A 19,973-nucleotide genomic window follows, 5' to 3' on the forward strand; every position below is an offset into this window, starting at 1 on the left:
GTAACTTCAAAGCAGGAGTATAGGCCATTAGGTCCATCTAGTTTGTGCAATGGTGGCAAACCTCTTGTCATTTCTGCCCTGCTAGAGCTGCCCTGCTCAACTGCAAGTGCTGTTATTGTGAAGTGGAAACGTCTAGGAGCGAAGTGGTAGGCCACACAAGCTCACAGAACAGGACCGCTGAGTGCTGAAGCATGTAGCGCGTAAAAATCGTCTGTCCACAGTTGCATCACTCACTGACAAGTTCCAAACTGCCTCTGGAAGCAACGTCAGTACAATAACTGTTCGTCGGGAGCTTCATGAAATGGGTTTCCATGGCTGAGCAGCCGCACACAAGCCTAAGATCACCATGAGCAATGCCAAGCGTCGGCTGGAATGGTGTAAGGCTCGCCGCTATTGGACTCTGGAGCAGTGGAAACACATTCTCTGGAGTGATCAATCGCACTTCACCATCTGGCAGTCCGATGGACGAATCTGGGTTTGGCGGATGCCAGGAGAACGCTACTTGCCCGAATGCATAGTGCCAACTGGAAAGTTTGGTGGAGGAGCAAGAATGGTCTGGGACTGTTTTTCATGGTTCAGGCTAGGCCCCTTAGTTCCTGTGAAAGGAAATCTTAATGCTACAGCATACAATGACATTCTTTATGATTGTGTGCTTTCAACTTTGTGGCAACAGTTTGGGGAAGGCCCTTTCCTGTTTCAGCATGACAATGCCCCTGTGAACAAAGCGAGATCCATAGAGAAATGGTTTGTCGGGATCGGTGTGGAAGAACTTGACTGGCCTGCACAGAACCCTGACCTCAACCCCATCGAACACATTTGGGATGAATTGGAACGCCGCGCTGCGAGCCATGCCTAATCGCCCAACAATCTTTTCCAAACTTACTAATGCTCTGTGGCTGAATGGAAGCAAATCCACACAGCATTGTTCCAGTATCTAGTGGAAAGCCTTCCCAAAAGAGTGTAGGCAGTTATAGCAGCAAAGGGGGGACCAACTCCATATTAATGCCCATGATTTTGGAATTAGATGTGTGATGTTTGGGTGTCCACATACTTTTGGTCATGTAGTGTTTTGTTACGGGTCGCGGACAAGATGTTACTTTGGGCCGAGCAGATGGTCAACCGCGACCGTTACAGGATCCCCGATTAGCTCGACTCCCCCAACGTTGACCAATCGCGCCACAGGTATTCAATCGGGAAACCTCTAAAGCGACCGAATGTAAAGAGGAAGAGAGAAGAAGACAGAGTTCGGAGGAATAACAGGATTTATTATACACACAAGCAAAAAGAAGGAGCGATCAAAGTTATTTACAAGCAATGGATGGAAGAAGCAGTCACACAGTGAATCGTTAGCTTATCTATGCAGTTTACTTAACCCCAGGACAACGATTAAGACAGACGACGTTCACACTTACACGGGGGAAATTGCAGGCAGGAATGGTGGAGGTGGGTTGCTGGAGAGGGAGGCAGGGTCAGGTCCCTGCAACCGGCAGGGCTGGAGGTAGCAGCTCCCACTCTTCGCGTTTTTGGCGGGAAAACCCTCGGTCGCGTCGACGCTGCTGATGCTGTGGACGTCACGCGCTGGCTCGGTCACACCTGCTCCCCTCCTTCTGGTGGAGCCGTCTCCCTCCTCTCAGCGCGTCTCTCCAAAGCTTGTTCCATCTCCAAGTACCTCTCCTTTTTGGAGCGTCTCTCATCTCTCATCTCACAGCTCATCTCTCCTCTCACAGCTCATCTCTCATGTCATCTCACCTCTCATCTCATCTCATCTCTCATCTCATCTGCCGAAGCAGTCCCTTCCAGTCGCTTTTATTACTCGGGTCGGAATCAAGCCGCCGGCTGCGAGGGCACGCCTACCGGGTCGCTCACCGCGGTGCTGGTTGGCTGTTAGGGCTGTCCGATTCCCCCTTTGATCATGACGACGTGCCACGCCTGTGAGTTGGCGGCTCCTACCCCCCTCTTCTCCGAGATTAGCACATGGGCAATGGCGGCTTGCGGAATTGAACACCACTCGCACCGCTTTTGAAAGGAACTTTGGAGAGCGGAGATGATTGGGGAAATTGAAAGGGGCCTACGCTTATTTCGTTTGATACAATGCAGAGTCAATCTAATGGGAAACACATATTTAGCCTACATAGAATAAGGAAATAAGCTATTTAAAAAGATATATCGTGGCCTGTGTGTAAGTTTCATGGAATTAACTAGGGGGACGTCCTTCGACCTTATTTACTCTACGAGGGTCAGTTAAAACACAGCAAACCAGTTCTCACATTCTTTACACTTTCCACATTCGTTACAGTATATTTGGCTGACACGATACCAATTATAAAGTGGTAAATAATGACGTCATAGTGAATTGTGCAAACATGAAGTGGATACCTTGCCAGATAAGTGCCGTGCCCACGATTGACGGATTGACGTTATATATTTGGCTGACACCGATACCAATTATAAAGTGGTAAATAATGACGTCATAGTGAATCGTGAAAACATGAAGTGGATACCTTGCCGGATCAGTGCCGTGCCCACGATTGACGGATTGACGTTATTGAGTGGCTGTGAATTGATACGCTTTAAATCCCTTCTCTAATCGATTGGTGTTCCGCATCGAATGGCACAGTATCCAGTCGTTTTTTTTAACGAATCATGAGCTACCGTGTGCAACTTTTTATCCAAAACTGCTGATGAGATTGTGACCAAACTTGGCTAAAATGATATTTATTATGTTGGAACTCAAGTTTGTTCATGACATTAAAACAAAACAAGCGTTATGCCTAGGTCCCCCGTCGGTGAAGTGATGTGAGTTGACAAAGTGTAAGACGCAAGGCGGCCATCTTGGATTTTGACGTGGCGACCCAATTTTCAATAGCGTTCTTCCTTATGTGTAGATACACCCACACACCAGATTAGAAGTTAGTAGTTCGTTTATATTTCAAGATATTTCGCTCTCAAGGTTCAGACATATATATGGTGGCGGCCATCTTGGATTTTGACGTGGCGACCCAATTTGCAATAGCGTTCTTCCTTATGCCTAGATACACCCACACACCAGATTAGAATTCGGTCCTTCGCTTACGCACGCACGCACGGGAAAAACATAGTCCCCCTTTCGCTCCGCGGTGCGACGGGGGACAATAAGGGCAATACACCTGAGCACTCACCTGGTAGAATGAAGCAGCATACTACACTGACTAAAAGGTATTTTAAACACTATCATGATATTTTTGACCAATCCACCCCGTGCTGGGTGATATTGTTACGGTTCTCCACCGCCCTTCTTTCCCTTACCAAAGGGGGGGGATTAGTCCCCTTGTTCTTTCTGGGCCTGGCGGAACCGAGACTTGAAACGCCCCTTCCGGGCGGACGCAAGGTAGGGTTTCGGGACCAAGTCTCGCTCGTACCTAAATACCTGCGCCGCCATGGAAACGAGGAAACAAGCCTCACACGAGCCATGTGTGATTTGAGTACGCCGAGCGGAATGCGTACACGTGGTCTGTGCAGTGATCTAGATATTCGGACCCGATTAGAGCGGTTGTACTCGTACCACGCTTAGTCAATCGTGGAAATCACAAGGACGATCGAATAAGGAAAAGGAAGAACACAGGTTTAATTATTATTTACATAAGTATGTACAATTTGGTAGCAAGCAGAGACACAGCGCAGAACTTAGTCAGTCTTATTCTTAACCCCCAGTCGTGGGCCAGTCACACTCACACAGGGGGATTGCAGGCAGGTTGATGTCCCGACCAAACGCGTCAATGTGGTCATCCAGGAAAGGCTCCGTCCGGCTCTCCACGGTCCTCGTGCATCCCGCGGTGATGGCGAGCAAGCGGCGGTGAAAGGACCCTTGCAGTGCGTCTTCCGAACAATGGACAGCCGATGAGGTATGAAGGGAAATATTCGTCTCTCGGCGCGGCTGGCGGTTACACAGCGCGTTATCACTCGCGTGACTCAATGCACTGTATGCGGCTCAAGCTCAACCGAGCGTCGCTTTATACGAGCGCGTATCTTGGTTCAGGCGCATCTTCCTTCACTTAATGCCAGCTCAGTCCTCCTTGACTCTCAAGTGCCTCTCCCCTAACTCAATGTCCCTCTTTTGTTCAGCACACCTCCCTCAGAACTGGGGTGGGGGGTTTCGCGCGACAGGCTCGCGCCTACCGTCAACTTCTCCCCACCTTCCTTCGGCCTTGATCGACTTGCCAGGCCCGACCTCGTGGTAATTTGGGCCCAACAAGCCAAAGTATCGAGGCATCATCAGCGGTGGAAACCTAACGCTCATTATTCTACTCAACGTGAGACTAACATAGGAAAAGGACTAAGCTCACAAATACTAAGAAATAACTATACTACAAATGAGGCTACATGTTGCTTGTGTGACTATGAGGGGAAATTTAATACCTTTATTTATATTATTTATAATTTATAACCTTTATTATACTGACTGTTACCAAACTCAAAACCGCAACAATATATATACAACGTTACCACATAAAGGTTAATGTGACCTTTATTTTACATATATAGTCCATTGTTCGGAATAATATGGAAAATATTCCACATTAAATGCCAAGTCTGTGTGTGTGTGTGTATATATATATATATATATATATATATATATATATATATATATATATATATATATATGAATGAATGAATTATCGTTTTAAGTCCATTTTACCCGCTAGAGCAGGGGTTAGCCTTGCGGGCCCCATAACAGTCATGGTTCCCTGTTTGAGGCAATGTTTTTATGGCCGGATGCCCTTCCTGGCGCCAACCCTTAGTCGCTTCTTATGATGCACAGGGATACGGGGTACACACCGGGATCATTCATCCCAGCAAGCTGGTACTCAATTTGCCGACCTCGGAAGGATGACAGGCTGAGTCAACCCCCCTGGTGTTAATTTAGCGATCGACCGGGATTCGAACCCAGGATCCTAGGATCCCAAGCCGGCACCCTAACCGCTAAGCCAACACCAGGCTCTTCTTCCGACAGGAATGATGGGATTGGAAGGTAAATGAGGCATTAACGGAACAAATAACTATGTATAATGTGTGTGTGTGTGTGTGTGTGTGTGTGTGTGTGTGTGTGTGTGTATATGTGTATATATATATATATATATATATATATATATATATATATATATATATATATATATATATCCACAGACTTGGCATTTAATATGGAATATTTTTTTTGTGGGGGTGAACTTACTTTTCAAGATGACTTAGAACCAAAAGTTCATTGGAATTATGTTGAAATTATTCTAGATTTTGTCAATGTGACCTTTAAAAGAAACAAAAACCACATTTGACATTTCGAAGCAAATAAATTGATCCTTGAAAGTGATGCAAACCGATATCGAACTCAATTCACGGACAGTACTGTGTTAAACTTCTGTACGTTTTCCAGAAGTATCTCTTTATTTTGCACATTAGCCAAAAAAAATTTCAACAAAAACAAAAGCTAAATTATGACTGGGATTACGAACAGTAAAATTACAGTTCAGTACTTCGTGTAACCCCCACGAGCATTCAGGAGAGCACGTACACGTCGAGGCATGCTGTTCACGAGATTTGCCAAGGTTTGGACAGCAATCGCTTGCCATGCAGTGACAATAGTCTGCTGCAATTCACGCACAGAGGCAGGCTGCTGGTCCAAGTTGTCGATTTGACGCGTTAATTCTGCCCACAAGTTCTCTATCGGATTCATATCCGGGGACATGTCAGGCCACTCCATATGCTCTACACCACGGTCAGCAAGAAAGTGTTGGATCATGCGAGCACGATGAGGTCGTGCATTGTCATCTTGGAAAACAAAGTTTCCTCGAAAGGCTGCACGAGCAAATGGAAGCAATGTTTCTTCCAGAATGACCCTGTACCTGAACTGGTTCAGGTTTCCATTCAGAACAACCAGGTCAGTTTTTCCCCCTGCATGAAAACAGCCCAAACGGTCACCCCACCACCTCCAGCTTGGACTATTGGCACTATACAATCTTCGTTGTGGGCTTCATACACTTGTCTGCGCACTCGGACGCGGCCATCTTGATGATAGACCAGAAATCTAGACTTGTCACTGAAGGTCACGTGATTCCAGTGTCCTGGCTGCCATTGACAGTGCTCTCTGGCCCACTGCACTCGGCACCGGCTGTGTTGTCTGGTTAGTCGTGGCTTTCTCAGGGGACGCCTGGCACAATAGCCTGCTTGAACCAGTCGTTGGTTGACTAGCCTTCTGGATACAGGCACATTTGTCAGTTGCTGCCACTCAGCCCTAAGCCGATTAGCTGACTTGGTACGGCCATTGCAGACTAACCGGTGCAGCTGGCGATCATCTCTCCTTGTAGTTCTGCATGGACGTACTGGCCTCGGTATTGGAGTAGGGACACCCCTCTGAGCATTTCGTTTCAGGATCTTTGACACCTGACCTTGAGTGATGCCATACTGCCGAGCAATAGCACGCTGTTTCATGCCAGAATTTCGTAAAGCCACCACTCCATGACAAACAGCATTGTCAAGTTGACGGACCATCTCCAAAGGAAGCGGCAATAACTTTTGTAGACGTGCAGCAGTTGTTTTCCTCTAATGCAGAACGCAACAACCCTTATATACCCGATTGTGAAGCCAATCGTCAAATGTACCTGTCCTTACATTTTGTCATGCCACCTGTGATATAATCCTGTTATTGACTTCTTGCTGCGAAAGACAATCAGTGACATGGTTCTTTCAACAAAGACATCACCGAAGGGTAAAAGAAACTCACCAGATTGATATACTGAGTTCAGAAAGTAAACCCAAGTCAAGAAAAAAAAAAAATTCCCTATTAAATGCCAAGTCTGTATATATATATATATATATATATATATATATATATATATATATATATATATATATATATATATATATATATGTATATTGTAACGAATTTGAGAAAGTGCAACGAATGTGAGAATTATGGTTTTGTTGTGTGTAAATGTCACCCTCCGTAATGTGAAGAAAGGTCGAAGGTCGTCCTCTTAGTTAATTCCATAAACATACACGCAGGGCACCATATATCCTTTTAAATAGTTATTCCCTTATTCTATGTAGTTTAAGGCTGTGTTTCCCAATAGTCGGCTCTCCATTGCACCGAATTAAATAAGATTAGGTCCCATCTTCAAAGTGCCAGGTTTGGATGGTTTTCGCCGCAAATGGACTCCATTGAGCACGCGGTCGGTTGGGAGAAGAAAGGCGTGTCTCCGCACCTCGTCATAGAAAGGAGGAGTGAGTCAGCCCCGCTCAACCAACCCAGCACGAGGGGGTTTGGCTTGAGCGGGCGGAGAGAGAACGATCTGGGAGGTTCGCGAATGTTCAAGGGTGGGGCTTATATAACCCGCGGGAGACGCCCCCACCTCAGATGAGTCCAAGCAGATGAGATACGTGCCGCGCTGCAGATGAGATACATGCCGCGCTGCAGAGGAGATACGTGCCGCGCTGCAGAGGAGATACGGCAGGAGGCAACTCAAGGAGCGTGCGACGCAGCGGTGCGGAAAAAGGAACTTCGCCCGCGCAGTTTGGAACCGCGGGAGTTCGCACAACCGCGGCTCGGCTTTTTGACGGCGGTGCCTTCCGGCCCGACCGTGCCCAGTCCCTGCTGGACCTTCCTTGCCTCTCCAAGCCATCCACCTTCAGCCATTCATTCCTGCCTGCATTCCCCGTGTAAGTGTGATCGTTCGTCTGTCTTTCACGTTGTCCTGGGGTATTAATTAAGCTTGTATAGTTAAGCTAACAATTATTGCACTGTGTCGCCTTGCTCCTTTCTGTCGTTATTTTCTTATCCTTCTTTCTCCTTGGTTATTTTGACGATTTGTAAATAATAGTAATAAATTATATTTGTTCTTCCTACCTTCGTCTTCTTCACATTCTGTCGCTTTAGTGATTTCCTTCATTGAACACCTGTGGCACGATTTGGCCAACGTTCAGGATCGGGTCAGTCTTGGTAACCGGCTCACGGTGCAGTTCGCTTCGCTCGGCGCAACTAGTCCATTACGCTGCGACCGTGGGCGGGGGAGTATTTCCTTGCGTACTGGTAGGTGCTGGTATTTAGGTCATAGGACGGTTGGGCCTAATACCCTACCCAGCGCTGACCGGGCATGATGTCATACCCCCAGGACCACGTCGGTCAGTCATATACGCGAGGGGACTAATCCCCCCTTGGTAAGTGGGGAAGGCCGACGTTGGATTCCGTAACAATATATATATATATTGTCATGTTCAGGGCGATTAACATCACTTTTGAATGGGTGGACCACACAGGCTTTAACTCCCTCAGACTCTGTTCAATTAATGGCGATATGATGCTAGCACTGAACTGAGAAGAAACATGAAATTCCTTATCTCTTAAAAACGAACGGGTTTATTCCCGAACAAATAACAACCAGGGAAGATTGATCCGACAGGAATGATGGGATTGGGAGGTAAATGAGGCATTAAAGGAACAACAAATAACGATGTAGAAAAAGGTAAACAATGAGGTAAAATAAATCTAAAGCAATCTAAGGCGCCTAACACTGGACACAATCGCAGATGGGGAATTGAACAAAACAGGGGACTCAGCTGTGGTGCCGAAGACGATATGTATATATGTGAACGAACACACGCATTCACCTTTAAAGGCCCAAATTTTCCAACATTATTCTGGAATCGGGAAGGGAACATTCTTGGCATAATCCTTTTAGAACCAGTATTTTTGCAAAAGTCCTGTCCGGCAGTCTCTTTCACAGGAGTCGGCCTTTGTGTGCAGCACCATGGTCATGAGTGAGAATGGACGAGAAGACGCAAGAGGAAGAATACTGGATACAAGCTCAAGCACAAGTAAGTAGCTGAAAGAACAGGAAAATAAGACCAGGAATGAAAGAGCAATGGAACAAATAACAGAAAAACATTGGTGAAGGGAGTGGGGAGAAAACACAATAATCTGGAAAGGAAGTGCTTAGTGAAGGATAATGGGGGTAGAAAAAAATAGGTCAGTATTGGTGGAGAATAGGACGAAGAGGTGAACATCCATCTTGAGGTGCAAGAGAGAATAACAAAATAGAAACATCTGAAGACGTTGGTTCTACATTTGGGCAAAAAGAAGAACAAATGAACAAGAAATATGTCGTGCACAGCACGATACTTGCAAAATCTCTAAAATAAGTTGTTGGCCGATGATGACATCAAAAATAATTGGTGGTTGAATTCATTGACCTGGTATGCAAATCCTCTTAAAATTGCAAGTCAATCGGATGAAAATTGAGGATTTTAGAAATTCGGCCTATGTTGATCTTTTGGCCTATGCTAACCTCAAAAATACTTGGTGGTTGAATTCAGTGTCCAGATATGCAAATCCTCTTAAAATTTCAAGTCAATCGGATGAAAATTGAGGATTTTAGAAATCTCGCCTAAGTTGACCTTTTGGCCTATGTTGACCTTTTGGCCTATGTTCATCTTTTGGCCTATGTTGACCTCAAAAATAGTTGGTGGTTGAATTCAGTGACCACCCAGATATGCAAATCCTCTTCAAATTTCTCATCAATCAGATGAAAATTGAGGATTTTAGAAATTTGTCAAAGTTGGTGACCTTTGGCTTATGTTGACCTATTGACCTTTAGACCCCAAAACAATAGCTTCTTGCTTATGACCAACTCTACCATTGGGTGAAGTTTCGTAAAGACCGGTTGAAAATTGTGGCCTGTAGGCGACAGACAAACAGACAAACAGACAAACAGACAAACAGACAAAATAACGTACAAGACCAACCAATATACTTGAAAAATCTTCGATTTTCACAAGTAATGAACAGGTAAGCAGTGAGCCTTGATTTTTGGAATTTCACTAAAAGTGTGTTATTGGCATATCGCGTTTGGTGGAACCTGGAGAAACGGATGGGGGATAGAGCACAGAAATGGCATATGCAAGACCAGAAAAGTCAGAAGATGATAGAAAGGCCACATATCTGTCTTTGATGTGGGATCCACAAGACCACAGATTCAATTTACAACCTTAGAGTTACCTATGAAAGACTTTGCATGACAGAAGATTCCTATTCAGCAGTGGGCGTTGGAGGCCAACTCTGACAAGTTGTTTGGTCAAGATCATGACTAATAGTGAGGCCCAAAGATTTGATGGACAGAACTTTAAAAAAAATATTTGTCAATTAACTCGATGGGAAGGTTCACCATAATGTCCTTTTGAAAAGTCAGAGTGAGAGTGAGAGTTTTGCCAGGTTTGAAAGACATATTCCAAGTACTGGAACAGCTCCTGATTCTATCAAGGGCTGCGGCAAGGGTAGAGGCTGCTACTTGCCCATCTGAAGGATGATGGATGCGATGGCAGAGGGTGGAGTCATCAGAAAAAAACATGTAAGGATTGGTTTGCCAGAAGAATCAGAAAAATCGTTGATGAAGATGAACAACACGACAGTATCTGAGACTGCTTTGCGGGACTTTAGCCTCAACAGGAAGAGGACATGAAAGGATCTCATTACGAAACACATGCCGTCTATGACAGTGGAGGAATTCAGCAAGCCATAAAATGAGGTGGCCTTTTATGCCATCGGGTGACAGTTTGTAAAGCAAGGTGTCGTGCTAGACTATGTCAAATGCTTGAGATATGTCGAGAGATTGAGGGCCTCCATCCATTGTTGGGAGAGCAGTAACAGAATTCCCTGGGTGACGTAATCGGGTTAGAACCCAGCTTATGGTCTGAGATCAGGCTATTGGAGAAAAAGAAGGATTGCTTTTCAACTGCAATAATATATTCCATGACTATACATATAATTGGCAGTCATATAATGAGCCTCTTACCAAGATCTGTTTTGCACCATTTTAACCTCTGCCACCGAAACCACTGGTGGTTTGTTTGTCTGTTCGTGAATAGGATATCTCAAAAAGTTGTGAACAGATTCGGAAGAAAATTTGGTGGAGAGGTTGGGTATGTGACACAGACTAAATTATTAGATTTTGGTGAAGATCCGGATCCGAGAATTTTTTAAGCGATTCTTCACCATTGAGTAATAGAGCCAAAATGATATGTAGTTCACTCCCAAGCCTACAAGGACCACCTACAACACTACAAAGATGCCCTCTCCCGCGCCCGCTCTGCCTACTACTCTCAAATTATCCACTCTGGCTCCGGAAACCCAAAAGCACTCTTCTCGACAATAAACAAACTCCTCCGCCCCCTGAACACCACCACCCAGTCATTCACAGTAGACAACTGCATCTCCTTCCTCTCTTTCTTCCAACGCAAAATTGACAACATCTACAACAGCTTGACCACCGCCGCACCCGCTCCCCCTCCAACCACCTGCCCCCCCCCTTGTCCTGCCATCCCCTGTCTCGGTTCTCCCCAATCTCCCCTACTGACCTCTCTGAACTCCTCATAGGAATGAAAACTGCCACCTGCACTCTTGACCCCATCCCCTCCAGCTTTGTCAAAGCCTCCCTCCCTGCTCTCTCTCCACTTATCATTGCAACAATAAACTCCTCCCTGTCTACAGGCATCGTCCCACCTTCCCTCAAAATTGCTGCTGTTACCCCCATTCTAAAAAAACCTGGTCTAAACCCTGACACCCGAAACAACTTCAGACCCATCTCCAACCTACCCTTTCTGTCAAAAGTTTTGAAACGCGCTGTAGCCACTCAACTCAAACATCATCTCTCTGCCAATAACCTGTACGAAACATTCCAATCCGGATTCCGGTCCAACCTCAGTACTGAAACTGCTCTCCTCAAAATCACCAACGACCTTCTCCTCTCCTCTGATGCTGGCAACCTCAACATTCTCGTCCTCCTCGACCTCAGCGCTGCCTTTGACACCATCGATCACACTATCCTCCTCACCCGACTTGAATCCACCTTTAACGTTACCGGCACTGCCCTCTCTTGGATTAAATCATACCTCTCTGACAGATGCCAGTTCATCTCCATCAATAACTGCAAATCCCCCACTGCTCCCCTCCCCCAAGGTGTCCCCCAAGGTTCAGTTCTTGGCCCCCTCCTCTTCATCCTTTACCTGTCCCCGCTCGGTCACTTAATCCGCCGTCATGGTCTCCAATTCCACTGCTTCGCCGATGACATCCAGCTTTTCATCTCCACCAAGTCCGTCTCCACCGACACCCACTCTATCCTGACAAACTGCATCACTGAAATAAAATCCTGGCTTCAAATCAACTTCCTCAAGCTTAACTGTGATAAATCTGAAATAATCATCATTGGCCCAAAAACGCTCACAAAATCCACCCATAACTTTGCCCTCAACATCGACGGTATCCCAGTATCCACCTCCCCTCACATCCGGAATCTTGGCGTCATCTTTGACCAAACCCTTTCCTTCGACAAATACACTAAACAGATCACAAAGTCAGCCTTCTTTCACCTGAAAAACATTGCCCGTCTCCGCTCATCCCTCTCCTCCACGGCTGCAGAAACCCTCATCCACGCCTTCATCACCTCCCGTCTGGACTACTGCAATAGCCTCCTCTATGGTTCACCCTCAAAAATCACCAATAAACTCCAATACATTCAGAACTCCGCTGCCCGTCTACTCACCCATTCCCGGACCCGTGACCACATCACCCCCGTCCTTTACAAGCTTCACTGGCTCCCCATCCCCCAGAGAATCCAGTACAAAATCCTCCTCTTGACATACAAAGCCCTCCATAACCTGGCCCCATCCTACCTGGATGATCCTCTCCAGACTCACTCCCACCCACAACCTCCGCTCTGCTGGTACCAACCTCCTGACCCCCTCCATCCGGACCAAATTCAGATCCTGGGGGGACAGGGCCTTCTCCATCGCTGCTCCCACCCTCTGGAACTCACTACCTCACACCATCAGAGACTCCTCCTCACTCACCACATTCAAAACATCACCAAAGACCCACCTGTTCAACACTGCATTCAACATTTAACCCACAGCATTTAACCCCTGACTATCTCTTCTCCTTCTCCCTCCTTTTGCTTTAAATATTTCCCTATTGATTCTTGTCTTTTTGCAATTGTTGTTTTCATGTATTGTTATGCATTATGTTTGCCACTCTGTCAAAGCGCCTTTGGGCTTCTGGAAAAGCGCTATACAAAATAAATGAATTATTATTATTATTATAGTACTAGCAGAAATACCCGGCATTGCCGGGCGGGGGAGGGGAGGGGGAGGGGGAAGGGGAGGGGAGGGGAACGGGGGGAGAGTTTTTTGTTTTGTTTTAGTATACAAGATCGAGGCTCGTGAAAGAGCTAACATTAATCACACAGAAAGACAAACCGACACATAAAACATATAACATGGAGAGCAGTAGACAAGATGGGGAGAGAGGGGGCAGGACACAAACACAACATTTGAGAGCAGGGACATCGAGAGATCTGTGGGAGGGAGAGGGCTTTGGGGGGGGGGAGGCATGGGAAGGGGGGTGGGAGAGGTATAAAACATATGGACACTGCCAGGACTTCCAGGAAAGAAGTTGGAATTTCAAACAAGGTGGATCTGGGGTGAATTAGCGGGGGTAGAAAAGATCAAGGTTTTGGATGGGGGAAGGTAAGAGATGGTGGTGAACAGCCGTTTTAAAGACCTGGAGGGAGAGTGGGATTGAAGGGAGTGAGGGAGTTTGTTCCAGAGGCGGGAGAAAAGAGGAATGAAGGAGTGAAGGTGAGCAGAGAGTCTTGATTTTGGCAGTTTAACCATAAGAGGGTTGCTGGCAGATCTTGTGCGACCTGCAGGAATATTTGGGGGACAGAGCCCAGAGAGAGCTGGGGGAGCAAGGCCGGAGAGGAGTCGGTAGAAGACGGAAAGACCACCAACCTGCCTGCGGTGAGTAAGTGAAAGGCCCTCGGAGATAGCGTCATCGCGGGAGATTCCAATGATTCTGAACGCTTTGGTTTCAACAGCGTGAAGCTGAGCTAGGTGTGAGGCAGGAGCACCGGCCCAGAGGGGAGAGCAGTATTCCATTGAGCTGCAGATGAAAGCCTTGTATGTGGTGAGGAGCTCAGGTGTGCCAAGGAAGGACTTCACACGATGGAGGATGCCCAGTCGGCGACTGGCTTTGGAGGCCAGATTTGAAATGTGGTTTTCCCAAGAAATTGTTGAAGTGCAAGGTTTCAACCTTGTTGGGTTTTGTAGTGCAAGAAATTTCCATAAGAGGCCCCATTACACGAAGCGTCTGAAAATACTGAAAGCTGCAGTAAAATCGCAAGTCAGAGCTTGTGCAAAAATAAGCCAATCAGAGCATTCAACAGATAACATGATGGTTGTGCCTTACCACCACAACCACCTTACCACCATCTTTCCCCTTCCAGCTCTCACTCCAAATCCCTAAATTGATTGTGTGAAAAATCACAGTTTTCACACAAAATAAGAGTTTTTAAACTAATTTTCCCATGTCCATTTTTATCATCATCACGCACACTCTCTTCCACTATTTTATCATCCATACATTCCTACCATCCACAAACACCTCCACAATGGAACTTTTACTCCTGCAGGATGGCATCACAACCCTACCTCAGGAAATGCAAAAGAACTTTGAGTTCATGTTCATGGATGGCCTCACTATGGTGCTGACCAAAGAAACCATTCCAGGTTCACGAGTGAGGCCACCACACATTGTCGGACGTCGGTGTGACTTTTGTGAGATGTTTAATGACCCGACTGATACCCAAAGTGCCACCACCATGGCACCCCTTGCTACAGGATGATATGGTACAATTGTCAGCACCCATGCTACGCTATGTACATGCCAAGACTGGGTACAACACAAACCATGAAAATCTTTAGATCTTAAGCTGGCTGTCCTTTCCACTTTAGCATCTTCTTACACATAATTTGAGAATCGTGAGCAAAATTAAAGACAGAATCAAAAAAGAATCCAAGGGAATCTCATAAAACTGAAACATTCATCATTAAAAATGAAAGTTTAGGGATTCTTCACAATCCATTGCTGATGTATGCTTGCACCACTCCACCTCCCCCCCCCCCCCCAATAAAATATTTTACCGAGACCGACCCCACCCTACCTCATGTCCTTTTTACTCGTGCGCACACAAGCCCAGGTTCCTTTTACCTGTACAACTCCATAACAGCTTTTATTTGCTACCACTGCCCACCCATTATATTTGCACACTTCCTCCCTCCCCCATTTTTAACTTGCACCCCCTCCCACTTAAATTGTAACCCACCTATTTTACTTGCTCCCAACCTCCCACCTATTTTACATGCTCCCAACCCCCACCCCCACCTATTTTACTTGCACGCAATCCCCCCCCCCCCACCACCTATTGTACTTGCACCCAACCCCCCCCCCGGCCTATTTTACTTGCAACACCTATTTTACTTGCTCCCAACCCCCCACCTATTTAACCCCCCCCCCCCCCACCTATTTTACTTGCACCAACCCCCCAACCTATTTTAGGTGCTCCCAACCCCCCACCTATTTTACTTGCTCCCAACCCCCCACCTATTTTACTTGCTCCCAACCCCGCACCTATTTTACCCCCCCCCCCCCCACATATTTTACTTGCACCAACCCCCCAACCTATTTTACTTGCTCCCAACCCCCCACCTATTTTACCCCCCCCCCCCCCACCTATTTTACTTGCACCAACCCCCCAACCTATTTTAGGTGCTCCCAACCCCCCACCTATTTTACTTGCTCCCAACCCCCCACCTATTTTACATGCTCCCAACCCCCACCCCCACCTATTTTACTTGCACGCAATCCCCCCCCCCCCCACCACCTATTGTACTTGCACCCAACCCCCCCCCCCCGGCCTATTTTACTTGCAACACCTATTTTACTTGCTCCCAACCCCCCACCTATTTAACCCCCCCCCCCCCACCTATTTTACTTGCATCAACCCCCCAACCTATTTTAGGTGCTCCCAACCCCCCACCTATTTTACTTGCTCCCAACCCCCCACCTATTTTACTTGCTCCCAACCCCGCACCTATTTTACCCCCCCCCCCCACCTATTTTACTTGCACCAACCCCCCAACCTATTTTACTTGCTCCCAACCCCCCACCTATTTTACTTGCACCAACCCCCCAACCTATTTTAGGTGCTCCCAACCCCCCACCTATTTTACTTGCTCCCAACCCCCCACCTATTTTACTTGCTCCCAACCCCACACCTATTTTACCCCCCCCCCACCTATTTTACTTGCACCAACCCCCCAACCTATTTTACTTGCTCCCAACCCCCCACATATTTTACCCCCCCCCCCACCTATTTTACTTGCACCAACCCCAAACTTATTTTAGGTGCTCCCAACCACCCACCTATTTTACTTGCTCCCAACCCCCCACCTATTTTACTTGCACCCAACCCCCCCCCCCCGGCCTATTTTACTTGCAACACCTATTTTACTTGCTCCCAACCCCCCACCTATTTAACCCCCCCCCCCACCTATTTTACTTGCACCAACCCCCAAACTTATTTTCGGTGCTCCCAACCCCCCACCTATTTTACTTGCTCCCAACCCCCCACCTATTTTACTTGCTCCCAATCCCCCACCTATTTGACTTGCTCCCAACCCCCCACCTATTTTACTTGCTCCCAACCCCCCACCTATTTACCCCCTCTCCCCCCCCCCCCCACCTATTTTACTTGCACTAACCCCCCACCTATTGTACTTGCACCCAAGCCCCCCCCTCCCACCTATTTTACTTGCACCCAACCCCTCCCCCCACCTATTTTACTTGCACCCAACACCCCCCTGCCTATTTTACTTGCACCCCGCCCCCTCCACCTATTTTACTTGCACCCCCCCCCTCCACCTATTTTACTTGCACCCCCCCCTCCACCTATTTTACTTGCACCGACCCCCAACCTATTTTACATGCTCCCAACCCCCCCCCCCCCCCCCACCTATTTTACTTGCACCCAACACCCCCCTGCCCATTTTACTTGCACCTTCCACCTATTTTACTTGCACTGACCCCCAACCTATTTTAGGTGCTCCCAACCCCCCACCTATTGTACTTGCATCCAACCCCCCCTCCTCCCCCCCAACTATTTTACTTGCACCAACCCCCCAACCTATTTTAGGTGCTCCCAACCCCCCACCTATTGTACTTGCACCCAACCCCCCCCCCCTGCCTATTTTACTTGCACCCCCCACCTTCACCTATTTTACTTGCACCGACCCCCAACCTATTTTACATGCTCCCAACCCCCCCCCCCCCCTCCCCTCCCCTCCCCACCTATTTTACTTGCACCCACCCCCCACACCTATTTTACTTGTACCCTCCCCCCCACTTCTGCTTGGACCCCACGTATCAACGGGTCCCTTATATGTGCACACCTCCGTCCTCCCTGGTCCCTTACCTGTACCACCAGACCCGCCCCGAGCTCTCTTTTACCTGTAACTCACTGTACAACCAACGCCCCTCCCCTCCCCGCAAGCTCTCCTTTACCTGTGGCTGTCCCATCACAGTACTCACCTTTTCCCCTCGGTGCCATATCCGGGCGTGATATCGTGACAACACCTTACAATCGAACGTTCCGTTATCGGGACCGGGTCTGCTCTTGCCCGCGGCTCGTCCCACGGCGGCTCCGTCCACTCCCAGCACCAGAACCCTCTCTTCGAACGGCTGCGAAGCGGGACTGCAGCACAGCACGGCCTGGGTCTGCGGCATGGCCTCGGAGAAGCGCGATCACCAAGTATGAGTCCTAAAACGGACGGGTCTGTAGCGAGAACTCCGGAGACACCGCGACGTGACGTGACGTGACGTGACGTGACGTGATGTGACGGAGGAAGAATCCCGAGGTTGTTTGTCGGTGCGAATCGTCCGGTCCGGCGCGCCGTCCTGGTCTCGGAACGCCACGACCGCGCCTTTCCCAGGATGCTCGTGGTCGGTACCGCCCAAAGTAACAAACACAGCACCAGCAGTAACAGCGGCAGCACGGTTATTTTTATCCGCGGCACGGAGCGCGCAAGGACTGTGCGATTGAAACAACACACTCCACTCGTTCGTCGTTCCACCACGGAATCCTCTCTGGGAACACGTTTTACCGGTAAAACCTCACTCACTCACTCACTCACTCACAGCAAACTCACTCTTCACTCCAGCACACACACTCACTCGCTCACTCACTCACTCACAACTAATAGCAGTATAGCACACTCGTTCATTTAACCAATGAACATTTACTCATTCAAATTCGCTCTTGAAGCTTCACTCATTCATTTCACACCTGAAATTTTACTCATTTTTATTCAATAATGCTGATCTTCACTCATTCATTTCATAACTGAACTTTTACTCATTTTTATTCAATGCTGATCTTCACTCATTCATTTCATAACTGAACTTTTACTCATTTTTTATTCAATGCTGAACTTCACTCATTCATTTCATAACTGAACTTTTACTCATTTTTTATTCAATGCTGAACTTCACTCATTCATTTCATAACTGAACTTTTACTCATTTTTATTCAATGCTGAACTTCACTCATTCATTTCATAATTGAACTTTTACTCATTTTTTATTCAATGCTGAACTTCACTCATTCATGTTATAACTGAACCTTTACTCATTTTTATTCAACTAGGGCATGCCCGTACTATATATATATCTAAAATTATATCCCCCCCCTCTATTTACATGAAATGGTTTGGTCCAAAGCGAACGGCTTGCGAGTGGTGACAATCCCCCCCTCTATTTACATGAAATGGTTTGGTCCAAAGCGAACGGCTTCTGGAGTTTGGTAAAGCAATCGCCATCGCGTGCACAAACGCGCAGGAAAGCGAATGAATCGCAAATTCGTTTTTATTAGTTTTAAAACTTTATTAAAACATAGTTTAACGCCAACATAGTTTGCAAACGTGAAATAAATGAATACGCTCTCAAATGTGCCATCCGAGGCAGAGTGTGTCCGCCACGTTCGGCACACGCGATCGTTCGCTGCTCTCTGATTGGTTGAATCGTTTTTTGGACATAGCTCGGTAAGTAATTGTCCGATTAATATGAAACCTTGAAAAGGCACATCCTCGGGTCCCCAGCAATATACCTGGCAAGTTAAAAGTATATCGGACCCGTGGTTGTCGAGAAACAGCGGTCACAGACAAACGTACAGACAGACAGAGATTACTGGAATTATAGATAGATGCTGATCTTCACTCATTCATTTCATAACTGAACTTTTACTCATTTTTTATTCAATGCTGAACTTCACTCATTCATTTCATAACTGAACTTTTACTCATTTTTTATTCAATGCTGAACTTCACTCATTCATTTCATAACTGAACTTTTACTCATTTTTTATTCAATGCTGAACTTCACTCATACATGTTATAACTTAACTTTTACTCATTTTTTATTCAATGCTGAACTTCACTCATACATGTTATAACTTAACTTTTACTCATTTTTTATTCAATGCTGAACTTCACTCATTCATGTTGTAACTGAACTTTTACTCATTTTTTTATTCAATGCTGAACTTCACTCATTCATGTTGTAACTGAACTTTTACTCATTTTTTATTCAATGCTGAACTTCACTCATTCATGTTGTAACTGAACTTTTACTCATTTTTTATTCAATGCTGAACTTCACTCATTCATGTTGTAACTGAACTTTTACTCATTTTTTTATTCAATGCTGAACTTCACTCATTCATTTCATAACTGAACTTTTACTCGTTTTAATTCAACACTGAACCTGCACTCATTCATTTCACAAGTGAAATTTCACTCATTTTAATTCAAAGCTGAACCTGCACTCATTCATTTCACACGTGAAATTTTACTCATTTTAATTCAACGCTGAACTTGCACTCATTAATTTCACAAGTGAAATTTCACTCATTTTAATTCAAAGCTGAACCTGCACTCATTCATTTCACAAGTGAAATTTCACTCATTTTAATTCAAAGCTGAACCTGCACTCATTCATTTCACAAGTGAAATTTTACTCATTTTAATTCAACGCTGAACCTGCACTCATTCATTCCACAAGT

The 19,973-nt window shown here is 46.4% G+C and overlaps 1 protein-coding gene across 1 annotated transcript in view; it reads right to left on the reverse strand.

The window, feature by feature from the left end:
- Positions 1 to 19,465, reverse strand: part of LOC137437003 (uncharacterized) — a 232,528-nt gene extending 213,063 nt beyond the window's left edge. The window contains exons 1-2 of the mRNA XM_078786993.1: positions 19,130 to 19,465; positions 17,447 to 18,459 (exon numbers count right to left, since the gene is read on the reverse strand). Of these exons, the coding sequence (XP_078643119.1) occupies positions 17,447 to 17,641 (195 nt within the window). The 5' untranslated portion in view covers positions 17,642 to 18,459; positions 19,130 to 19,465. The remainder of the gene's footprint in view (positions 1 to 17,446; positions 18,460 to 19,129) is intronic.
- Positions 19,466 to 19,973: the final 508 nt, after the last annotated feature.

This window comes from Myxine glutinosa, chromosome 11, assembly GCF_964187855.1.
Source record: "Myxine glutinosa chromosome 11, kmMyxGlut1.1, whole genome shotgun sequence".
NCBI lineage: Eukaryota > Metazoa > Chordata > Myxini > Myxiniformes > Myxinidae > Myxine > Myxine glutinosa.